At 34.1% G+C, this 22,683-nt stretch overlaps 1 protein-coding gene across 1 annotated transcript; it reads right to left on the minus strand.

Annotated features, from left to right (window-relative positions):
* Positions 1–1,662: 1,662 nt before the first annotated feature.
* Positions 1,663–6,927, minus strand: LOC132938063 (uncharacterized). The gene has a single exon (XM_061004730.1). It carries the CDS (start codon positions 6,925–6,927, stop codon positions 1,663–1,665), a length of 5,265 nt encoding a protein of 1,754 aa, XP_060860713.1.
* Positions 6,928–22,683: the final 15,756 nt, after the last annotated feature.

Consider the following 22,683-nt stretch of genomic DNA (forward strand, 5'->3'; position numbering starts at 1 on the left):
AGATTAATTTTCCCATCAAAAAATACTGCAGTTGAAAATCAAAGCATTATTTAATCTACGTATCGTGTATAAAGACCGTGAACACATAAAAAAAAATTATCACAAACTATTGTAAAATTATTACATTCATCAATCCGCTCAGAATCTATAATAATAATATTATGTATGAAATACAATAATTGTAATAATGTTACTGTCATCAGTTATTATTTATTACTAGAAAAATATTGTAACATAAATGGCTTGTTGATAAATTAGTGCAATAGGGCAATGTCTCAAAATATTTATTGTTCTTATAAATAAATACTATTCCTGGTAAGTTTAAGTTTTTAAAAAGTAAATCATCAAACTTACAAGAAATTTTCGAATACAATTTGTTATACTTATATGTGGCTGAAGATAACTTACAAATTAATGTAAGCTAGAAAATATAAAAAACGCTCTCCCGAAAGATTTAGCATTTTTTTTATATACGGCCCTCCTGTATACTGACATGACAGTTGGAATTGTTTGTCGCGAATTCCGGTTCACTTGAACTCGGGTGAAAACTCGACTATATTAGGCTGGGTGCTATCTAATTTAGTATAATATAAATAAGGATATAATGATAGTGGACTGTATAATTTATTTCTCTCCCTTTGAATAATAATTAATAAAATACAACGTAGACTTAATGCTATGTTAGTCCTATCACATCGCATAACAACATAAAATAATAATAATTAATCACGGAACGTGATATTGGGTTATCAAACTATTACAATAATAAGGTATGATACGTCTGACCTGGGTACCGGTCGGTTGCTGTCCTGTACTGGTCGGGGTCGATGTATCTGCACCGGAAGACTGGGGAACGTGACGATCTACGACGGCGACACTACTGACCCAGTGCGACTAACATCGCACACGTGAATTGAAATTAATGAGGATAACTTGCGATCACTCACCCCTTTCTATAATGCGAACACCAATTTTACTGTTCGAGCATGTAGAATGTGAGAGCGAGAATACGATCGAAAGTTCTTACAACGCGAATGTCGTTTATTCGAGCGTGTAAGAACCTATAAGGCGGCACATCAACGCGACGCTACAGCACAACGAACGCGACGATACGGCACAACGAACCAGCGATCGCACTTATTGAGGAGAAAAAAACGACTCTCGTATGTGGTACGTCAACTACATACAACGATAGACAATATAAACTTGACTAATATGTCATACCGCGCAATGGCGACAATACTCGTAAAACACGTGACGATTTAAAAACGAAAAAACAACGGCACTACGGACGCCTTCTTCCTGTAGCGCATGACGTGTAGTCCGTGATAAAACGAATTGACGACGAAAAACCGGCCGTTGGCCGGCACTGGGCTGCGCATGCGTGTCACGGAACCGGATCATTTTAAAATCGGAATAACCGGCGCGCTCTGGTAGTTAACCGAGTCCCAACATCCTCCCCCGCTTTGAAAGGGTACTTTCAAAACCGATACTTCTCGGTCAGACCATATCATTGTACAACTATTAAGTAATAAACAGAAACAAAAATAAACCTATGACAATTCAAATACAAAATAATGCATATATACATAAATAATTATACACAGCAAGAAAATTTTATGTTCGGGATGGTGGAAGATGGAACAAATGGAAGAAGGTAAGTTAAGCGTTGTCGGTGGGTAGTTTAACCAACTTTACCACTGGACGTTTCAGTATCCCTTCCGCTGTCTTGACAGTGGCTACACGGACCACTTGGTCAGCACCAGGGTGGACCTCGATGACCCGACCAATTTGCCACATCAAAGGAGGTCGAGAAGGTGAATTTATGACGACGATATCTCCGACACCGAGACTGGGATTTTGATGGAACCATTTCTGTCTACTCTGCAGCGTGTGCAAATACTCCCGATTCCACCGTTTCCAAAATGATTGAAGGGCTTGTTTAATTAACTGCCAGCGTTTGAGACGATTCTGCGGAATGTCACTGATGTCGTGTTCAGGAATTGCCAAGATCGGTTGTCCGATCAAAAAATGTCCCGGTGTTAGCACAGACAAATCGTTCGGATCGCTTGACATGGCAACCAAGGGTCGAGAATTGAGTACACCCTCGATCCGTGTAATCAATGTCGTCAATTCCTCTAAGGTATGCACCTGATTACCTACAACCTTTTTTAGGTGTAACTTTGTACTTTTGATAGCAGCTTCCCAAATACCGCCAAAGTGCGGAGCTGCAGGCGGGTTAAATCGCCACTGACACGGAACTCGTGCATGCAGAGCTTCTTGGAGTGCTGCGTCTTTAAATAATGTCTTAAGCTGCCTTGCTGCTCCAATGTAATTTGTACCACAATCCGAGTGGATCTGTGCAGGAATTCCTCTACGGGCTACAAATCGATCCAGCGCAGCCATAAAGGCTTCCGTTGACAAATCCGTTACCACCTCCAGGTGGACAGCCTTGGTGGATAGACAAACAAATAACGCAAGATACGCCTTATAAGTCCTTGAATTACGGCGTTGACTTTCTTTAACCGTGAATGGACCTCCGTAGTCCATCCCGACATTTGTAAATGGTCGACATTGTTGGACTCTTGCTGAGGGTAAATCTGCCATCACTGGTTGGGGAGCGGCAGCCTTGTATCTGACACACACTGTACATTTAAATATAACTTGCCGTATCGCAGCTCGACTGGAAACGATCCAAAAACGTCGCTGAATTAGTGAGGCCACTAGACGCGATCCACCATGTAAAGTGTTCTGATGGTAGTGTTGAATAATGATGTAAGCAAGGTGAGACGACTTTGGTAACAAGATAGGGTGTTTGGCGTCTATGTTCAAGTCCGAATGCTGTAGACGGCCGCCTACTCTAATCACACCGTGAGCATCGACAAAAGGTGCAAGTTGAGCGAGGGAACTCGGGGTGATGACGGAATTTGAAGTTCCTAGTTGGTGGTGCAACTCTGCGTAATATAACCTTTGAGTGTACCTCGCTACCTTTGTCAAAACATTTTCGTACTCCTTCCAAATGATTGGTCCACTCACGACTGGACGTTGTCGAGCCTTGTCGACAAATCGAAGACAATATGCTAGCACCCGTTGCATCTTGCGCAACACAGAAAACCGCTGAATCAAACTATCATCAACCTGTTGAGCTAACAGCACATTTTTCGATGGGCGTTTAAAATCAGGGAGCTCTGCAGGATCTACAATCGATGTGATGGCAACCGGCCATTGCTCTTCCGGATACTGGAGAAATTCCGGTCCATGTAGAAATGATGAACATGCTACCAAGGCATCTGGAAGCAGTCCTCGCGATGCAGGGTCGGCTGGATTATCTGCAGTACCGACGTGAGCCCATTCGCACTGGGGTACGAGATTGCGTATTTTCGATACTCGGTTTGTGACAAAGATTTTAAATAGCCTTTGTTCAGCTGTGAGCCACGATAAAACAATAGTTGAATCTGTCCATGCCCGGACACGTGTGATCTTGATTCTGCCCTGTAAAACTTTCAAACGTAGAGACAAGAGACGTGACAACAAGAGTGCGGCACAGAGCTCTAGCCGTGGTATGGTTAATGACATATCCATTGATGATGACTTCAGTGGTGCAACCTTTGTTTTACATGCCAGGAAATACAATCGGACATTATCACTCTGGTCTACCACACGCAAATACACTGTTGCTGCATATCCAACCTGAGACGCGTCAGCGAATCCTAGTAATTGTATATCTTGACTGTTGACTACTGCAATGTGTCGTGGTAACGACAAGCATGCTAAGTCCGGCAGCTTATCGATGAAACCTTGCCACAACGATGTCAAAGCTGATGAAAGTGGTGCATCCCAATCTAATTTTTCCATCCATAGCCTCTGCATTAAACACTTGGCCCAGAAAACCATCGGACCCAACGCGCCGATTGGATCATAAAAGCGAGCAACAGTTGATAATACTGACCGTTTTGTAGGAGTAACTTGACTTATCGTCGAATGATAGCCGAATGTGTCAAGTACAGGGTCCCAATGTACTCCTAAAACTTTGACGGCCTGTTCCCTAGTTGGCTCTATCCATGGTGTCATAGCCCGGTCTTCAATGTCGATAGTGTTCAAAATCTCGGGACAATTGCTAGCCCATTTTTTCAGGCTAAATCCACCTCGATTTAACAAGTCGATGATTTGGATTTTTGCTGCTAAAACGTCCTCTAAAGTGTCAGCGCCAACGAAAATATCATCCACGTATGTATCAGTTAACAGGACATCGTGGACGAGTGGAAATTCAGGTCCATCATCCATATTGAGCTGTTGTAGGCATCGAATCGCTAAAAACGGAGCCGAACTTACGCCATATGTGACCGTACACAACTCATACTCCTGTACCTCGTCACTAGGCGAATTGCGCCATAGTATATGTTGATAAACTCTATCTGGTTCATGTAGACATATTTGACGGTACATTTTAGTGATGTCGGCTGTAAAGACAAATTTGTGTAGTCGACTGCGCAACAAAACATCACCGATTTCTGTCTGAAGCTTTGGTCCAGTCACCAAGCAGTCATTTAATGAGACTCCGGATGAAGACTTAGCTGAGGCATCAAACACCACACGAATCTTCAGTTCCTCATTACACCGTTTAACTACAGGATGGTGAGGTATAAAATATTTGCCTGGCTCGGTCGCTAACTTCATATGTCCTAACGATCTGTAATCATCCATGAAGGCCCGGTAGGCAGTATATAATTCCGGATCCTTTTCAAGGCGACGTTCTAAATTATACAATCGGTTCAGAGCAGAAGTTCTGGATGACCCTAAAACGACCGATTTCTCATCTTGACATCCGATGTCAGCTGTATCCGGGAAACATACTATTTTTCGAAACGGTAAACCAACATAAAATCGACCGGTGGCGTCTCGTTTCGTGGTTTTAACAAACCAGTCTTCACATTGCTTGTCTTGTGTAGTTGGCATTGTTGACTCTGTGGGTTCCTCTACTGTCCAAAAACGCTGCATCAATTCTTCGATCGGAGGGGTTGTACTAATTGACAGAGACGTAAGCGGAGTATGTGTGTTATCCTGTAACGCACCAATTATGACCCAACCTAATTGTGTATTCATCGCTGATGGTAAGCCTTCGGTGTGTATAACGTCAGCTCTAGATTGAATGACGGACGGATATAAGTCTCCTCCAATCAACATATCTACTGGCGCAGGGTGATCAAATTGAGGGTCGGCAAAGACAAGATGACGATAACGATCTCGTACCTCAGCTGGCAAAACCCTGTTAGGCATCGTTGACATAATTCGAGGTAAGACAATGACGTTGGTTCCCTTAAATTCGGGAGCGTCGGCTTGTACAGGAACAAAATTAAAATTAGTTTGGCCTTTGACAGTAGTAACCGGTTGTTGGGAAAGTCCGATGACCTCAACAGGACACTTCCTTCGAGTCAAACCTAACCGATTGACACAATCCACTGTCATTGCGGACACCTGTGATCCACTGTCTAACACTGCCCTGACTGCTTGTAAAACTCCTGTATTGTCACGAACCCTGACTACGACAGTTCCTAACAAAACAGTGGTTTCAGTATGTGTAACTCCCGAAAACTGTGTTGCATTACAACTTGTAGTGGCTCGTTCGGAGTTGTCATTTGTCTTATCGGTATTCGATTTTATAATATCATCTGTCAAGTGTAGTAATGTACTATGTTTACTCGAACATATACGGCACGTAAAAGACGTAGGACACGCATTGCTCATGTGTCCACTGTTCAAACAAACAAAACATAATTGATTTTTATTGACAAAATCACGGCGACTGCTAACTGGTTGTTTTCGGAATCCAAAACACTTGTAAATTGCATGAGGATGTCCACAAAACAAACACTTTTTTGTCTTGGCCGGGGTGACCGTGGCTAACGATGTCTTCTCGGACTTCTTGCCCTGGATCTTCTTAGTCGTTGTCTTCCCTACGGTCCTTTCATTGTTTTCTACATAACTAATGCCAGAACTACTGCCAACGTTTTCCAAAACGTTACATCGTTGTGATACGAAATCTAATAATGAGTTCAAGTCAGGTATTTGATTTTTAGCGACAGTAGCTTCGAATAATCGTCGTGTCATGGGATCAATAACCCGTGAACCGATGTAGAATAGTAAAAAACCAGCAAAGTCACTAACTCCAAGAGCTTGTATAGCTGATACATTTTCCCGAAAAGTGTTGACGAACAATGAAAGTGAAGCCGGAGATTCCTTTGTTAACGGCGCAAATGCAAATAATTTTTCAATGTGCGCAGTAACTAATAAGCGTTTATTGTCGTACCGATCTTTGAGTGCGTTCCAAGCAATAGAATAATTGTCGGCTGTAAGTGGGACTGCTTTTACTATTGTTAACGCTGGACCTAATAAATAGCACAACAGATAATGGAAACGCTCAATGTCCGTGTAATGTTCGTTGACGTGCACCAAAGAAGTAAACATATCACGGAAGGAACACCATTCAATGATATTTCCATCAAATTTAGGAATCTCTATTCTCGGTAAGACAAGTGATTGTACAGAAGTCTGCCTATTATTATTGCGCAGCGTGGCTATCGAATTATTCGGTTTTAACTTTGCTACTATCACATTAATTTGATCACACATTGATTGCATTGTTTCGGTGACATCCTCATCTACTCGTATAAACTCGTCTACTTCGTCGGTCTCAGCAAATACTGACAGAATATGTTTTTGTTCATTATTGAAAGTAATGACAAGTTGATCTAACGACATAATTCGAGCTTCTAACGTAGGACGATTTTCGGAATTAATTACGGCATCATTAGCAATGCTCAATATTTTATTAATTGACCGTAACGCGACGTCTCGTGCTGCACGCGCGCGCGTTAACTCGACCCTTTTTTGTTCATTGTTAATTTGTTGTTGATTTTTTCTCGTCATTGTAAATGATGTAGTACCTAACCACCTAACAACGCAAAACAACCTAACAAGACAAAATAAAAATAACAAGGATGCTAATAGGATAAACAAATAATAATATCCTACAAAAATAATACACTAACACTCTAACAGTAATTTATTGATAGCGATCCGGCCCGAAGGACCAAATGTTTGTCGCGAATTCCGGTTCACTTGAACTCGGGTGAAAACTCGACTATATTAGGCTGGGTGCTATCTAATTTAGTATAATATAAATAAGGATATAATGATAGTGGACTGTATAATTTATTTCTCTCCCTTTGAATAATAATTAATAAAATACAACGTAGACTTAATGCTATGTTAGTCCTATCACATCGCATAACAACATAAAATAATAATAATTAATCACGGAACGTGATATTGGGTTATCAAACTATTACAATAATAAGGTATGATACGTCTGACCTGGGTACCGGTCGGTTGCTGTCCTGTACTGGTCGGGGTCGATGTATCTGCACCGGAAGACTGGGGAACGTGACGATCTACGACGGCGACACTACTGACCCAGTGCGACTAACATCGCACACGTGAATTGAAATTAATGAGGATAACTTGCGATCACTCACCCCTTTCTATAATGCGAACACCAATTTTACTGTTCGAGCATGTAGAATGTGAGAGCGAGAATACGATCGAAAGTTCTTACAACGCGAATGTCGTTTATTCGAGCGTGTAAGAACCTATAAGGCGGCACATCAACGCGACGCTACAGCACAACGAACGCGACGATACGGCACAACGAACCAGCGATCGCACTTATTGAGGAGAAAAAAACGACTCTCGTATGTGGTACGTCAACTACATACAACGATAGACAATATAAACTTGACTAATATGTCATACCGCGCAATGGCGACAATACTCGTAAAACACGTGACGATTTAAAAACGAAAAAACAACGGCACTACGGACGCCTTCTTCCTGTAGCGCATGACGTGTAGTCCGTGATAAAACGAATTGACGACGAAAAACCGGCCGTTGGCCGGCACTGGGCTGCGCATGCGTGTCACGGAACCGGATCATTTTAAAATCGGAATAACCGGCGCGCTCTGGTAGTTAACCGAGTCCCAACAGGAATAATTGTCAAATTCTCGATATTCAGCTGCAGGAGTGTACTACTTACCTATAGTGTATTGTGTATACACTATGCGTATAACACATATATAGGTATACCTATATACAATAATATATTTTTATACGAGTGCTTTATTATTGTGTTGTGTAAGTCGTTTCGTTTGGTGATGATATCAAACTCGAATCCGGACACGGGATATGTTATACGAACGACAATAATAATATATAGGATACCCATTCTGTAGATCGTATAATATTCGCGTGGGAAGTATTATATTATACAAATGCCGGCGAATACCACGCGTAGACTTTTTTTTTACCGTGTCCGAAAACATTCGTATCATGCGATTTAAAAGTCGCGCGAGTGTAATCTGCTGCTGCAGTATAAGTTGTGGCCGAACGAAATGCGGACGGGCCTGCAATGATATTGTGCGATTCACAACAACAATACAATATTATCGTGCCGCAGTCTATGTATAATCGGATAAGATCCGAGCCCAACGACGAGTATTCATTTCATCACGAGTGCCCCATTATTATCGCACAGCACCATAATATGACTCGATGGAACGCGAGAGGTTGGGAATCGTACCCACATTATCTAAAATTCACAATAATTATATACACCGTCATATCGTATTTTGCATTTCATAATAATATTATGTAGAATTTAGATTGCAGGTAGATGTGGGATAGTTGACTTTGACCGTGTGTACCTATATAATATATGCATCACGGCGGACGACTGAATCGATGGAGGTAAAAAGCAAGTTTTTAAACAATATTGTTTTTCGCGTAATCGTTTCATACAATTATAATACATTAGAACAGAGTTTTATTTCGCTTCTAACTTCTAAGTGTTAGTCGTCGTCTCACTCTCACGCCAAGTACGAACAAATTTTCGTTCGAGCCAATCAAAATCTCCTCACAACATTTTTAATTTGAGGTGGTAATGGTACCGTGCGTAATGTTTCATGCTGGGGTTGTGGTTAAGTGCACACCGCTGGGCCGCGTAGCTTATAACTCTCATGAAGACCAAGGCCGTTCCGTGGCTACATGACTTTGCTACGTACTTAAGCTGTTTATAGCATACATATAGTTAAACCATCGTATGGAGTTAACTTCATTCCACTAGTATTCAAACTAATAATACATAATTTATTATTCTATTTCTACAGAGTTCTCGTGACTTGAGATTACATGGATGTAAGGTACAACATGTCATTTTTTCTACAAATACGCACTATAATATACCAAAGTATGTTCCCGTGGAATCAATACATTTATTTTTTGTTTTAATAAATGTTTAATGATACATTCTCCTTATTATCATCATATTTAAAGTGTATGCTCAATTTCTGTTAAAAGTTTTATGGACTGTACTTATTGATTATTATTTATTATAAATGAATAGAAATTAGAAAGCAGTATGTAAACATTTTTAATAATTAATACGTCAAAGAAAGTATATCATTGGTCCTGGAATGCTTAAATATTTATTATGCTAGGACTTTACCACCTGATCACTTTGCACAGATGTAGATAAAATAAATATAAAGATAAGCTGATACAGGAGTTGGATGGGTCACTGTTGCAACTACTGAAACATTGAATAATGTCTACTTTAAAATAATTATAATAATCGATTTCCAAGGTCGCTAAAAACTTTTGGAGTACTTTTTCTACTCGAAAAAGTGTTTACAAAGAGATATTAAAAAAAAATAACATTGTAAAAATAACACTTTCTTCACTCAAAAACTAAAATAATTCAATTTTGAACTACTCTCAAATTACCTATTTTCATTTTATTTCACATTTAATTTTTTCATATGTTTTTATCAACTTACAATAAATCTATTCTGTATTTATCTAAATTATTATTGACCTAGATACAATCATTAAAAAAATGACAAAAATATAACTTTTGAAAATATTAAGAAATTCATACTTTATTTATTTATTAATAATCATATAAAGATAATATAACTATATTCTAGTTAGTAATAATTTGGGGTGAGATTTTAATGCCCTAGAACCAAAAAAATTCCATAAAATGATGCAAAAATAACTTAAATAACTATAAAAATGAATTTATTAATAGATACTAAAAAGTAAAAAAAAAATAATGACATTGCATCAAAATCTTAGCCCTATTAATTAATCATATTTCATTAACAGGTTTAGAATTTTTGGTGAAATGTATACAATTAGTTCAGTTAGTTTACTATTTAGGTTTACCATATATTTTTTTTTATTAAACATATTAATTATTAAGTATTTAAATATTGAATTGTTGATTTTGGTGAATGTATGCATATATATTGTATAGGTAGATACTATAAGACAGCATTATTATGTTGAGCCAATCTTTTTTATATTAAAATCTTATATGAAATAATAGCCAATTAACAATGATATTATAGGTACTATACTTTATAAGACTGTTTTATTTAAATACAGGTTCATGATTATATTTTATCAAGTAAATATAATAGAAACTTTAGATTTTAATTAATTTAATTATCTGCACAATAAATCGATCATATATTTTTTTTACATAGGAACATACTTTGTATGTCACAAATAAACAAATTATTCGTAATTGACTTTTGTATTGTTATACATCCAAACTAATATTATTTTCGTTAGAACATGGCTAATGCCGATTTATGATATTTGAAAATAGAACAAAATAAATAAAACAAAATACATTATGTATAAATAGCTATTAAATCAATATTTTGGTGTTTTAGTTCATCATATTATATTTGCGACACGCTAATATTGCATATCTAACCGTTCTGTTAAATGTCAATTAAAACGTAAACAAAATTTTATTACATCTATGATTCTAAATGGTTATTTTATCTTTTATGATTTTTTTTTTAGTTCGATGAATAAGTTAGTTTAGGTTCATGATAAAATAGGCATTTAATATTAAATTATATATAATAACATTTCATTTAATATTTTAATTTAATGAACATTATTTATAGCTACCTAATTGATTGACCTATTATCGAAATATGTAATTTACAAATATCAAGTGACAATTTTCTTTTTGTTTACATATTATTTAATATGTATATTTAGTGGTAAGTCATTTCACTTCAGTATTAGTGTATTAATGTTAAAATAAAAATAATAACGAACAAAAATAAGTAGGTACTACATGGTATTCGATTAATGATTATATTTTTATCTCCTATGAATGTATTGCGATTGTGTCTTATAAAATATCTTAAGTGATATGTTGTAGGACGTAGGTACCTATAATTGTATATGTCTTACGTAGGAATACTATATATTGTAAAGTTATCGCAAAGTGTTCAGTAAATATATATTATAATCAAGTTATTGTCAGTCTAAGGATGCGTATTTTGTTCTTCTCAATTTTAGTACCCTCAAAAACGCTGTCCTCCGTCTGAAATCTCTGATTAAATTGTCAAAATTATTTACTTTGTTTAACTCTCAAAGCCATGTGTTCCATATACTAGACATTTTAATCCTTCGATAAAAATCAATTTTTTTCGTTTTCGGAAAACCTTTACGCTCGTAAATATTATAACATTTTAGCGTTATATGATATCATTCATACATTTATCACTGACAAATCAGTATTTGGCATATTATAAAGTTATGTTGGTTTGAAATTCAAGTTTCTCGTTGCTTCTAAATAGGCTCTTCAATTACATCGCTATATTGGCCTTGATGATTTTTTTTAACGTACAGCAAAAAATGAAATATTTCAATAAATGTATGTATATTGTGTATATATGAAAAAAAAATTATAATCTAATCGGTCTGTCTCAGCCATTACAGCGATGTAATCGATTTTTACGTTCAATGCGTACTTAAAAACATTCGCCATTTGTAATCGAGTTTGACCATTTTTGTCCCTTACAATTATTGTTTTAAACGTGACAGACACACAAATCAGTTATTTATCGATCAATGATAAAATATGTCATCGTCAGTTAATTGTTCACTAGTAAAATATCTATCCCATCAAAAAATGAGTATATTTCCGTTTTATATTGTTGGCAATACAATTGACAGATTTTTGCTCCTAACGCACATTACACATTATTAATATATTATCACTGTATTAAAATTATGTATTATACACATTATTGATGAAACAGTATGGATACTTTAAAAGTTCACAGTTAATAAGCTTTCTACAAAGTGAAAGATCTTACAAAAATGCTGAATAAAATGTCATAAATAAATAAAGATATAAAATAATATATAATAAATATATCATATAAAACAATTTAAATGTGGGGGACGGAGTGGCCGAGCGGACTAAGTGCGACGCAGCCGACCCGAGTTCGAAATCTCGGTCGCGGGCGGCATTTTTCTTCGGGCAAGTCACGGTGTCCGGAGAACAAGTGCCACCATCCCCCACCCGGGCATGGCAGATATCCTACGGGTGCCCAAATTGAAAACTCTGCCAAAACAAACACACACGTGTAAACAACTCTACATTACTCTCCCCTACAGTACCACAGGCTAATGACCTAGTAATCGAAGCCTCAACCCTAATAAAAAAAAAATAAAATTTAAATGTCTAGGGAGATACCTCTCATATGTATGGTGTGTTAGTTTTAGTTTTAATTATAATCATATTTTATTATTATTAATGAAATATAAACTTATTTTATAATAAAACGATTAATAAATGATTGAAGAAACATTTAAAATTGTTTATATTACAATTCCAGAAAAAAATATTATATAGGTTTTATAATGTAATTATGTTCAGATGATTTAACGAATAATTACGCTATGGTTTATCATTATACAGAAATGTATTTCAAACTGCATGTAGCGGGGAGAAAATACGCGGTATAGGGGAAGGTAGTGATTTTAGATGAAATGAGTATATTATAAACACGACATAATAAGATGATAAGACGTAGCGTAAAATAAATTCACGGGGTTGATGACCTGCTTCAACGGGCAAAGGGACGCGTCTGGTGAGACCGGTTGCCTGTGTCCTTCGGAGCAATGACGGTTCAATAACCCCCGCTACGACAATGGTACTTGGTACTGGGCATGGACCGATTGCGCCTAAAACAAAATTTGTATTTTAGGGTCAGTCTACCAATTGCGCCTCTTATATTTTATGGTTAGTACACCAATTGCGCTCTTTATATTTTACGGTCAATATACCAATTGCGCTTGTATTCAAATTATAGTTTTTTAATTATATTTTTTTTAAATCAGCATGTTATTATTGACCAAATTTATTATTTTATTGTAGTTGCCCTGTTATAAATATAGCCATCTTATTACTTTATGATTTAACCACCTATTATTTTATTTTAGTTTAGGCCTTAGGGTCAACACGTGACTTATAGGTCATGAGTTAAGTGCTGCCCTTAATTCATGTGTGGTAAGTAGTGCTAAGGTAATAAAATTAACAGAAATATTATAACCTATAATACAGAAAAACCAAAAATAAGGAAATTCACATAGTTTGTTTTAAGAAATTACGGGTCGACATTTTTACAGTCGGCATAAATTATATTTCAGTCACCAAATACTTGATCTCAACCCCCCGTAAAAATCGTATAACTCCGGTCGAGCATTTATTATATAATTATAACTGACTAATAAGTTTTCCTTAGGTAGTGTAAAATGTATAAGCGCAATTGGTCTATCGACCCTAAACATTTTAGAGCGCAATTGGTATATCAACCTTAAAATGTCTAGACCGCAATTGGTATATGAAAAGGTAATTTTAAGCGCAATCGGTAAACTCCCTTGGTACTAGACAATGTGTTGTAGTAGGTTTATTCGTATTAGTAAGAGAGATTGTGGGTATGTATGTGGGTGTGTATGTGTATGTGTTTACGTATTTGTAAATCGTGTAAAATTACGTTATTATATTGCTCGTTTATCCGCGTAAGATCTTTCTACTACTGTGTTATACCTACCTAATGATATTTTATACTATCTACATTGTTATAATATATGTAAAATCACTAACCTCGTGTGATGATTGCCTTCTACGATTGGATCGTGTTTCTTCGGGGTGGTGTTAGACGATCGGTATCACTTTGCAGACCTATATATGCTAGGTATATGTACCGCGTGGTTTTAATTTATACCAATGAGCCAAGATGATTTTCTTTTCATTTATATCTCGTCTGATGATATTTATATGATTCGAATATTACTCATATAGTCATATAGTTTCTACAGTACATTCCTCAACTTTATTCGTAAATTGCAGCGTAAAGTGATTATTATTTAATTACCTTAATTGTGGAAATTAAGCCTCGTTTTCTTTTAAATCCATTACGTCCGAATCACCATATAGGGGACATTGATAACTACTCGAACGTAATCTATCCTATGAACTGTTAATTTGCAATGATTTTACACCTTAGAGATTTGTTGTGTTCGTCGTCACCATATAGGACCTCTTACGGACATTGATAACGACCCGAATACAACCTAACCTATGAACTGTTATAGCATCAATATAACATAGTATAATTACAATTATAATATTCCGATCACACTACACTAGCAATCGATTATTTATATTGGAGATATGATGAGGATAATAATCAACAAGGTATTTGATCTAGCAACACGAGACAAATAACTTAGTGACCATACCTGAAGATTCGAATGATACAATATACAATATATAAGTTCATAACGCAAAAAGTAATGTACGAGCATATACGAATAATCATTGTAGGTGTGTCGCGATGTTAATTGGCGTGGACAATGTGTATTGTGACTTCTCTGGAATAACACTGCCGACGAGCCGATTCCATTTGGTCCTTATACAATATGCTTTTGGTGTGATCACTTCTTCTGATGTGCATCGATTAATACGTGATATTAAAGTATTGATATATTTTATTATTTTGTCCGCTGGTAATTTATTGTGTTGTTTTGACCGAACGTCTTGGTCGGAGAATTATCACTATATGTGTAAAAATGCGTTCATGATTTTATAATATACGGTGTTTTACTGGCGCCGCTGACAATTGATTGTGTTGTCTCCACTAAACGTCTGATCGGAGAGGCTTTGAATATTATTTATGTGTTGCATGTGTCGCGTGTGTGTAAGAGGAGTGCGTATAATGTATATATATATGTCGTAGGCCGTATGGAAAATTAGATTTTTTGCAAAAAGACTAGGCTCTTTGCAATGGGGTAGCCCGTTTGCGAATTACTTATTATTTTTCCAAACAGCCTGATGTTTTTAAGGCTCATTGCATACAGACTAACAGCAGTTAGGCCTTTTAAGAGTTACAATCATAATAACAATAAATATTATATGGTAATTTATTACTGATTATACTTATTACATAATTTAAATTATATTATTTTAAGGGTTATTGATAATAACACACTTATTAATTTATTACTTGTACAGTTATTGACTATTGAATTACTAGTTTTATTACCTATATTATATAACTAACAAAAAAAAATATATATATTAAATATTAAATTAAATTAAATTGCAATATTATAAAAAATATTACATTACAATATTAAATATTATATAAAGTATTTACTTATTGTTACATGTAGTTTTTTCGTGACATCTTGAGCTACACAGTACATTGTTTTTGCGACAAGCGCATCTATTTGTTTTGCACGATGTTTTGCAAAAACATTTTTGATAACCCTGTCCTCCGAATTGAGAATGTCTCTTCGCTATTTCTCTTAATGTTAACATCGTATCTGGTACTTCGTCAAGAAATTCTGCATCGGTTGTCTGTAGAACATTTCTGCTTAACCACGTATTTATAATTCCAAATCTTGTACCAATTTGGTAAACGTTATTTTTTTTGTTGACAACTTTACCAATTATATTTTGTGTGTCTAATGGTCCACGATCTACCTTTGGAATATTAACTAAAACGTAATTTCCAACTTCAATTACAACTAATTTCTTATCACTAGCTTGTATCATTTTTTTCTGCAGCTTTTTTTTGTCCTTCAAAAGCTTCTACTCTTTCTTTCTGAATTTTTTTTTCTTTTACACATGTGTCGCACAAAGATTCTTTGTTTATGATAGACACTTTAGAATTGCAATTTTTACAGTCGTATATATTATTATCCTTTTCATTAATTTGTTCGTTATCTTTTTCACTATCTTCTGCTTCTTCGTAACTATCTACTTCATCACTTACTTCAGTATTAATTAACTCATTTAAATCTTCTTCTGTTGTAATCGACTGTAAGATATCATTAGGTAAATTTTTGCTAGAAAAACAATAGGTTTTGGAATATAATATTTATCTTTTAGAGCATACATCATTTTATCACGACCTCCGTGTCTATTATTTTTGTGAATCGTATTTAAAATTTCAAAAAAATTCTCACGTGCTACTAATTGAACAATTGGCTCATCATGGTTTTTTCTTTTTTTTACCAAATATTTTGAATCACCTACTTCCATAATATCATATTTTTTAATCAATCTATATTGCTTACTATTTTTTTTGGTTCCTGGTATTTTAGAAGCTGCTATTTCAGAAACAGCATCGGATATTGTAGCTATTGTCCATGGTTGTTTAACTGCGTTCGTTTTATTTTTATAATAATTAGTAACTTCATTGTTAAATTTGTTCACTACTGTTACATTTTCCATATTATGCACTCGTAAGTATTAACGCACTCGATGAAATACACTGGGTTTACTAACGTATAGTTGGTACTGTAGTATGTACCTACCTACAGTATGTTGACAAAAATAGGTACAATGAAAATTTATAATCTAATCTACTGATTAGTCATTATCTTGTAGATTCCATCAACTATTAGGTGTACGTCGTCAATCCGTATCTAAATCTTTAAAATAGTCGGTTGTAATGTAGTATACTAATGTAGGTAAAAACCAAAAATTTGAAATCTATACGATTGATATGATTTTATAAATACGCTATTGCGATACAGTTTATGAGTAGGAACTAGAAAGTTATGTTTTAGTCAATATTAAAAAAGTAGATCGTGGACCATTAGATATTCAAAATACCTACCGTATATAATTATTCAGTTTACATGTTACATATTATAATGTACTGTGTTATTATCAATAACCCTTAAAATAATATAATTTAAATTATGTAATAAGTATAATCAGTAATAAATTACCATATAATATTTATTGTTATTATGATTGTAATTCTTAAAAGGCTTAACTGCTGTTAGTCTGTATGCAATGAGCCTTTAAAACAGCAGGCTGTTTGGAAAAATAATAAGTAATTCGCAAACGGGCTACCCCATTGCAAAGAGCCTAGTCTTTTTGCAAAAAATCTAATTTTCCATACGGCCTACGATATATATATACCTAATTCGTATGTATATATTTATATTGGATCGCCCCACATTCCATAATAATATGGTCAGTCGTAATTAGTCGTCTCGTGTTTTATTTTAAGTCTAAATATTATATATTACACGCATAATACACAATATGATATGAATAAGACATATAATATGTTACCTATATATCTTTTGATTGTGTATGGTTTGTGAAAATAATAAGTCGTTTGAATATTTTTTTAATATATGCAGATTAAAGATGAGATTTTAAATAGCTTGCACAATATAATAATAATTCAAAGTATACCGTTATTTATTTTTCAGAATTGAACTAAATTTTTATTATTTTTAAAAGATTATTCTCATCCATATTTCCCACTACTTAAAAATATAATACATAATATAATAGCATTATTATTATTTATAATTATTACAATAATATTATCGTTGACGTAAAATGCAATTAAAAGGTTTATGAAAAAATAGTAAGATAATTTCTTAAACTCCAACGTTCTACACTTTTACGTATGATATTGCAGTTCTAATAGTTTTTTAAATATGTGTACAAGAAGTAATTTTATAACCTTAAAATAGAACACCTATATTTTTTTAGAAATAAATAATTTATTTTAATTTATGGTTCATTGTTTATTTAAATAGAATTAAAACATTTAATATTAACGGCTATAGCATATTGTTTTGTTTCAGGCGGTGACCTTCTTGAAATACATGTTCAATTCAATGGACAGTATTATGACGGTGAAATCCCTTGATATATAATTCAATTAAACTGGAACTGTATTACTTGATGCATTATGTTACTTCAGAAGAAAGATAAAATCTCGACGTAAATGTTAAATTAATTTTAAACACCTACACACACACACACACACACACACTATACAGTATACAGTATGTACCTACCTACTACCTTTGTACGTTGAAAATCCTATCAGACTAGGTTTACTGCAAAGATAAGACTTCAAACTAGGTTTACCGCGTTTATATCAAGATGAGATTGTATTGTTCATAGAATGCATTGTGTCATGCATTGTATCGTACATAGTATTATAATATTAGTACGCCTCAGCATAGTACCTACTGTCAGGCATGTAACACATCGACCAATTATTATAGACAACATTGAGGGGATTCGTTTTCATAGCGGGCAGCCCACAATTATGTGACCCAGTAAACACTAAACTTAAATACAGTGGGCATAATATATCATTATTTTTTTCATTCAGGAGAGTTTATTTTATACAGCAATGATTTGGGTAGTTGCGGGTCAGGACCAATTGCAATTTGTTTTTCAAAAGTAATTTACTGCACTGTGCAGATGCTATAATATATTATTTTTAAAGAGTTCCCGCTGTAGTGTTATTTCCTTTTAGGTTGCCAAAAATCAGAACTCGTTGAGTGTTCTCATATTTACTTGGGTAGCAGTAGGTTGATTCGAAAGTCACAACGTGCAGCTATTGTCTTATATATTCTTATGTGAACACTTGGCGGGTATATTCACCCATCCCTGTTCTCGTCCATTGCCGGCATCACCATCTAGGGATGACTACAAAGGCTTAGTCTATTTTAAACGGGATTTGTGTTAAATACGTGATCGGGATAAACGATAACTGGAATTGAGCTTCAATACATGAAAGCAGCATAATATATATGTATATATTTTAATGTTTGAGTGGAGTGTGCGGTTCGAGAGCGAGCGTGAGATTAAACTTCTGGAGTCAATGTTTAATAATGTGAATAGCAAAAAGCACTTGGTTGAATATATGAGTCAGTGAGTATTTCAACCACGTTTCATTATTGTTCTCGACTATTTTTCATTCGAGTTGTTGTTGGTTTGAGTACACTTCAGCTTGATGGGAAAAAAATCATTAAGCATTTTTTATCATCATTTTAAAACATATAGTCAACACAATTCATTACTACTAAAGATTTTAAACTAACTACAGTCCAAAATTACTTGTATATCTGAGAGTTACTTATATAACTGAGTTTCAAATAATGATGATATGGTATCTGCTATGCCCAGGTGGGGGATGGCGGCCTCTCTCTCCAGACACCACGACTGCCCGAAGAGAAGTGCTGCCCGTGGCCGGGGTTCGAACCGGTGTTGATGCCCGTTGCAACCGACGCTTTAGTCCGCTCAGCTACTCCGTCCCCTATATGGTCTATTGCATTGGACATTTAACATACTGCCTTATTCTACTAAGGAGGTATAGCTATAAAAAATTATCTCAATAGATATTCTCATAATATCATATTATCTGGCAAAATAAATCACATTTAAAATAAACATAAACTGGTTTAGTAATTTCGTATAAAATATAATAATATGTGTTTAATAATATTCAAAAACCCGAAAGAATTTTGTAGAAGATGTTCTAGATTTTATTATTCTACTGTCTATTGTATTATTATTGTGGACATTTTAAATGCTTTATTAAATCGTTTGGATTAAACGTTAATTTCCCATCACTTTAAGTAACTATTAATAATGATTCTACGTTGAATAGGTACGTACATCCGTGGCCCGGGCCTACCCACTTTTCTCAAAAATAAATATTTTGTATCGTATTGAATGTGTAGTCTATATGAATATATATGTATTGAATATAATTAAATTAATATATTGTCAATATAATACTAGAACCCATGAATTTAATATTTTAATTCAATATAATTGAATTACTTAAATACAAATCGTTAGTTAAATTTAAGTGCTATACTACATGGTTATAAACATTAATTATTATATTTTAATAGTATAAAGAAGGGTAGCCTTGAGTTTAAGTTACTTAAAAATAATTTTTGTAAGTTGAGTTTAAAATTAGTTTAAAAAAAAATAATAATAATAATCTGAAATTGATTTGTCAGTTAAACTTCAAAAGCTTTCTATTTGTTTCACCATAACTTTTTTTTATTTAAGTCAGTAACACATTATATTGTAGTAAGTATAAATAATATTTAAAACATATTAAACGTATGAACTATTTTTATCCAATACAACTATTGTTATTTCTATGATAACCATTAATTCACAAATTTAAAGATAGTTATGTTATAAGAAAGATACATACATTTTATGTATTTATGGTTTTAAAATCAAAAATGGTTAAATAAATAAACTTTAAGACAAATGTTGTCATTTAAAATTTTAAATAGATCGACGAATTTAAAAATAACAAGTAAAATATTTTTATTTTCATTTCTAATTGTTGTTTTCTAATTTATAAGTTATTTTGACTCTTAGACTATTTGATTTTTTAATTCACTGTATTATATTTTATTGGATCATTGATTAATTATTATTTCATCATATAAATTATATTTTATAAGCTGACCTATATAGTAAGTTATAATTATAACTAGTTATAACGCGTGTTAATCTTATTTTAAAACATGACATTTTTTACTGTAACATTAAAATTAATAAGGCGCGAGTAAAATGTCGAATCTTATCATAAGGCGTGTTTCTTCTTAAGTACTTACTCTGAATTTTTTAATTTGTATAATGGCCATATTATAATGTAGCTTAAAATAGTTAAAACAGGTGGAATGTTTTTGATATTTTCTTTGAAATAAGTCCTATATTTTTTAAAGCACTGGATTTGTTTTAATTTTGTTGGTATTCCCAGGAGCTGGGGCTTAAAGTTCAAATTGATTTTATTAATGTAACGTTGAAAGTTTGGTTTTTACTTCTGTATATGTTTATTTTTAATTAAAATAGTTGTAATTATTATGTGTTGTTGGTTAACTGTATTTTAGTTCAGGTTTTAGGTATTTCAGTCAATGTTATCAAACACGAATTACAGTATAAAATGTATCACTAATTGTTTGATCTCAATATTAACCTAAAAAAGTCTGTGAACGGAATTAAAAGAATGATTTTATAGTAATTTTAAAAACTGATTACATTTTATAACAATTATTTTAAGAAATAATTGGATGTTTGATTGAATAAATAAGGTAAATTGATGCAACAGGCTACGATGGGCTCTTCTTTGTAGTACTTATGGTAATAACATGCTTTTATGTTTATAGAATATATAGTAAATATTTATGTATATATATATATGTACTTATATTATAGGCACGATAGGCGGTGGTCCCGAAATCGTCATCCTGATAAGATACGATGCTACATAAACAATATATGGAAATATATTTTATCTTATCATACAACACAGATGTGATGGCTTGGTATAGACCATTGACTACTTTAGTTTGCTTATTTAAGAAGTGTTTAATACTTTATTTACACACCCGTCCAGCAAAACTGAAATAAGTGATCCATAAAGGGACTATAATGGTTCTGACAAGGACTATTTCAGATTGTGATCGCGCTATCGATGGTCTTGAGAAAGACATTGTTTTGATATCCATCGGTGATGATCTGGATGGACTCAGAACCAGTTTGCTGCTACCTACCACCGGTCACTAGATAGGTCTGAAGATGGTCTTAAGACTGTTGATGGCGAGTGTCCATGAGTAGTTCAGCTTTTTCTGCATCTGTATTCACCAAGTCATTTTAGCCTACGATTAGGTGATTTGAAGTCGTTTTGAGTAGTAGTTTTTTGTTCAGTTTGACTTCTGATAAGTGGTGATATAGAACGTTATCGGCTCTATTTGAGCAACGTCTGTATTAGATAGAATGTTTGGAATTAAGGTCACACCGGCTGCAATGAACCAATGACATATTTTCGGTAATTTGAGGTGACATAGGGGCTTATGTCGCGATAAAATGCAAATTGAGTGGAAACCGGTAAATGTTAGTAGATGTTAGACTTATCATGGTTTTGAATTCATGAAGTACTCGGAAACCACTTCATATTATCCCTAAGTTTTGACTAACACATCAATAATATAGGTAGTTGGTCTTAAAGTATGGGATATCGTCAATCAAAATACCAAATATTTTTCCTCTGCAAGTGGACTTCACACTCTATTTTTCCTCAAAGTTCTAACCTAACCAAGGTTCAATATTATTTAGAGTGTGGTAGAGTAGTTTGGAAACCACTTCTAACTATTGTTTTTCCTCGTCTTTTTCTCTCTTAAGATTGATTATGATCCTCAAGTCTATTCCCTTATCTATAATACCCTCAAATTTTCTACTCTTTTCTCTTAGCATTTTGACAACGATTTTAGCCTTATTTATTCCATTCTTAATGGTTCTTTGGATGTGTCTGATACTCTGATCTTCATCATTAGAATGGTACGTCTAATAAACCATACATATTGTACAATATATTCAATTAAATTTGATTCTGAGACTATCGCTAAGTATCTATTTGTATTTTATTTATTTCACATTTC

Source organism: Metopolophium dirhodum, chromosome 2 (genome assembly GCF_019925205.1).
Source record: "Metopolophium dirhodum isolate CAU chromosome 2, ASM1992520v1, whole genome shotgun sequence".
In the NCBI taxonomy this organism is placed as follows: Eukaryota; Metazoa; Arthropoda; class Insecta; order Hemiptera; family Aphididae; genus Metopolophium; species Metopolophium dirhodum.

Excerpts from the sequence above, each read along its gene's own strand:
- LOC132938063 (XM_061004730.1), bottom strand. The coding sequence starts at position 6,927 with ATGACGAGAAAAAATCAACAACAAATTAACAATGAACAAAAAAGGGTC.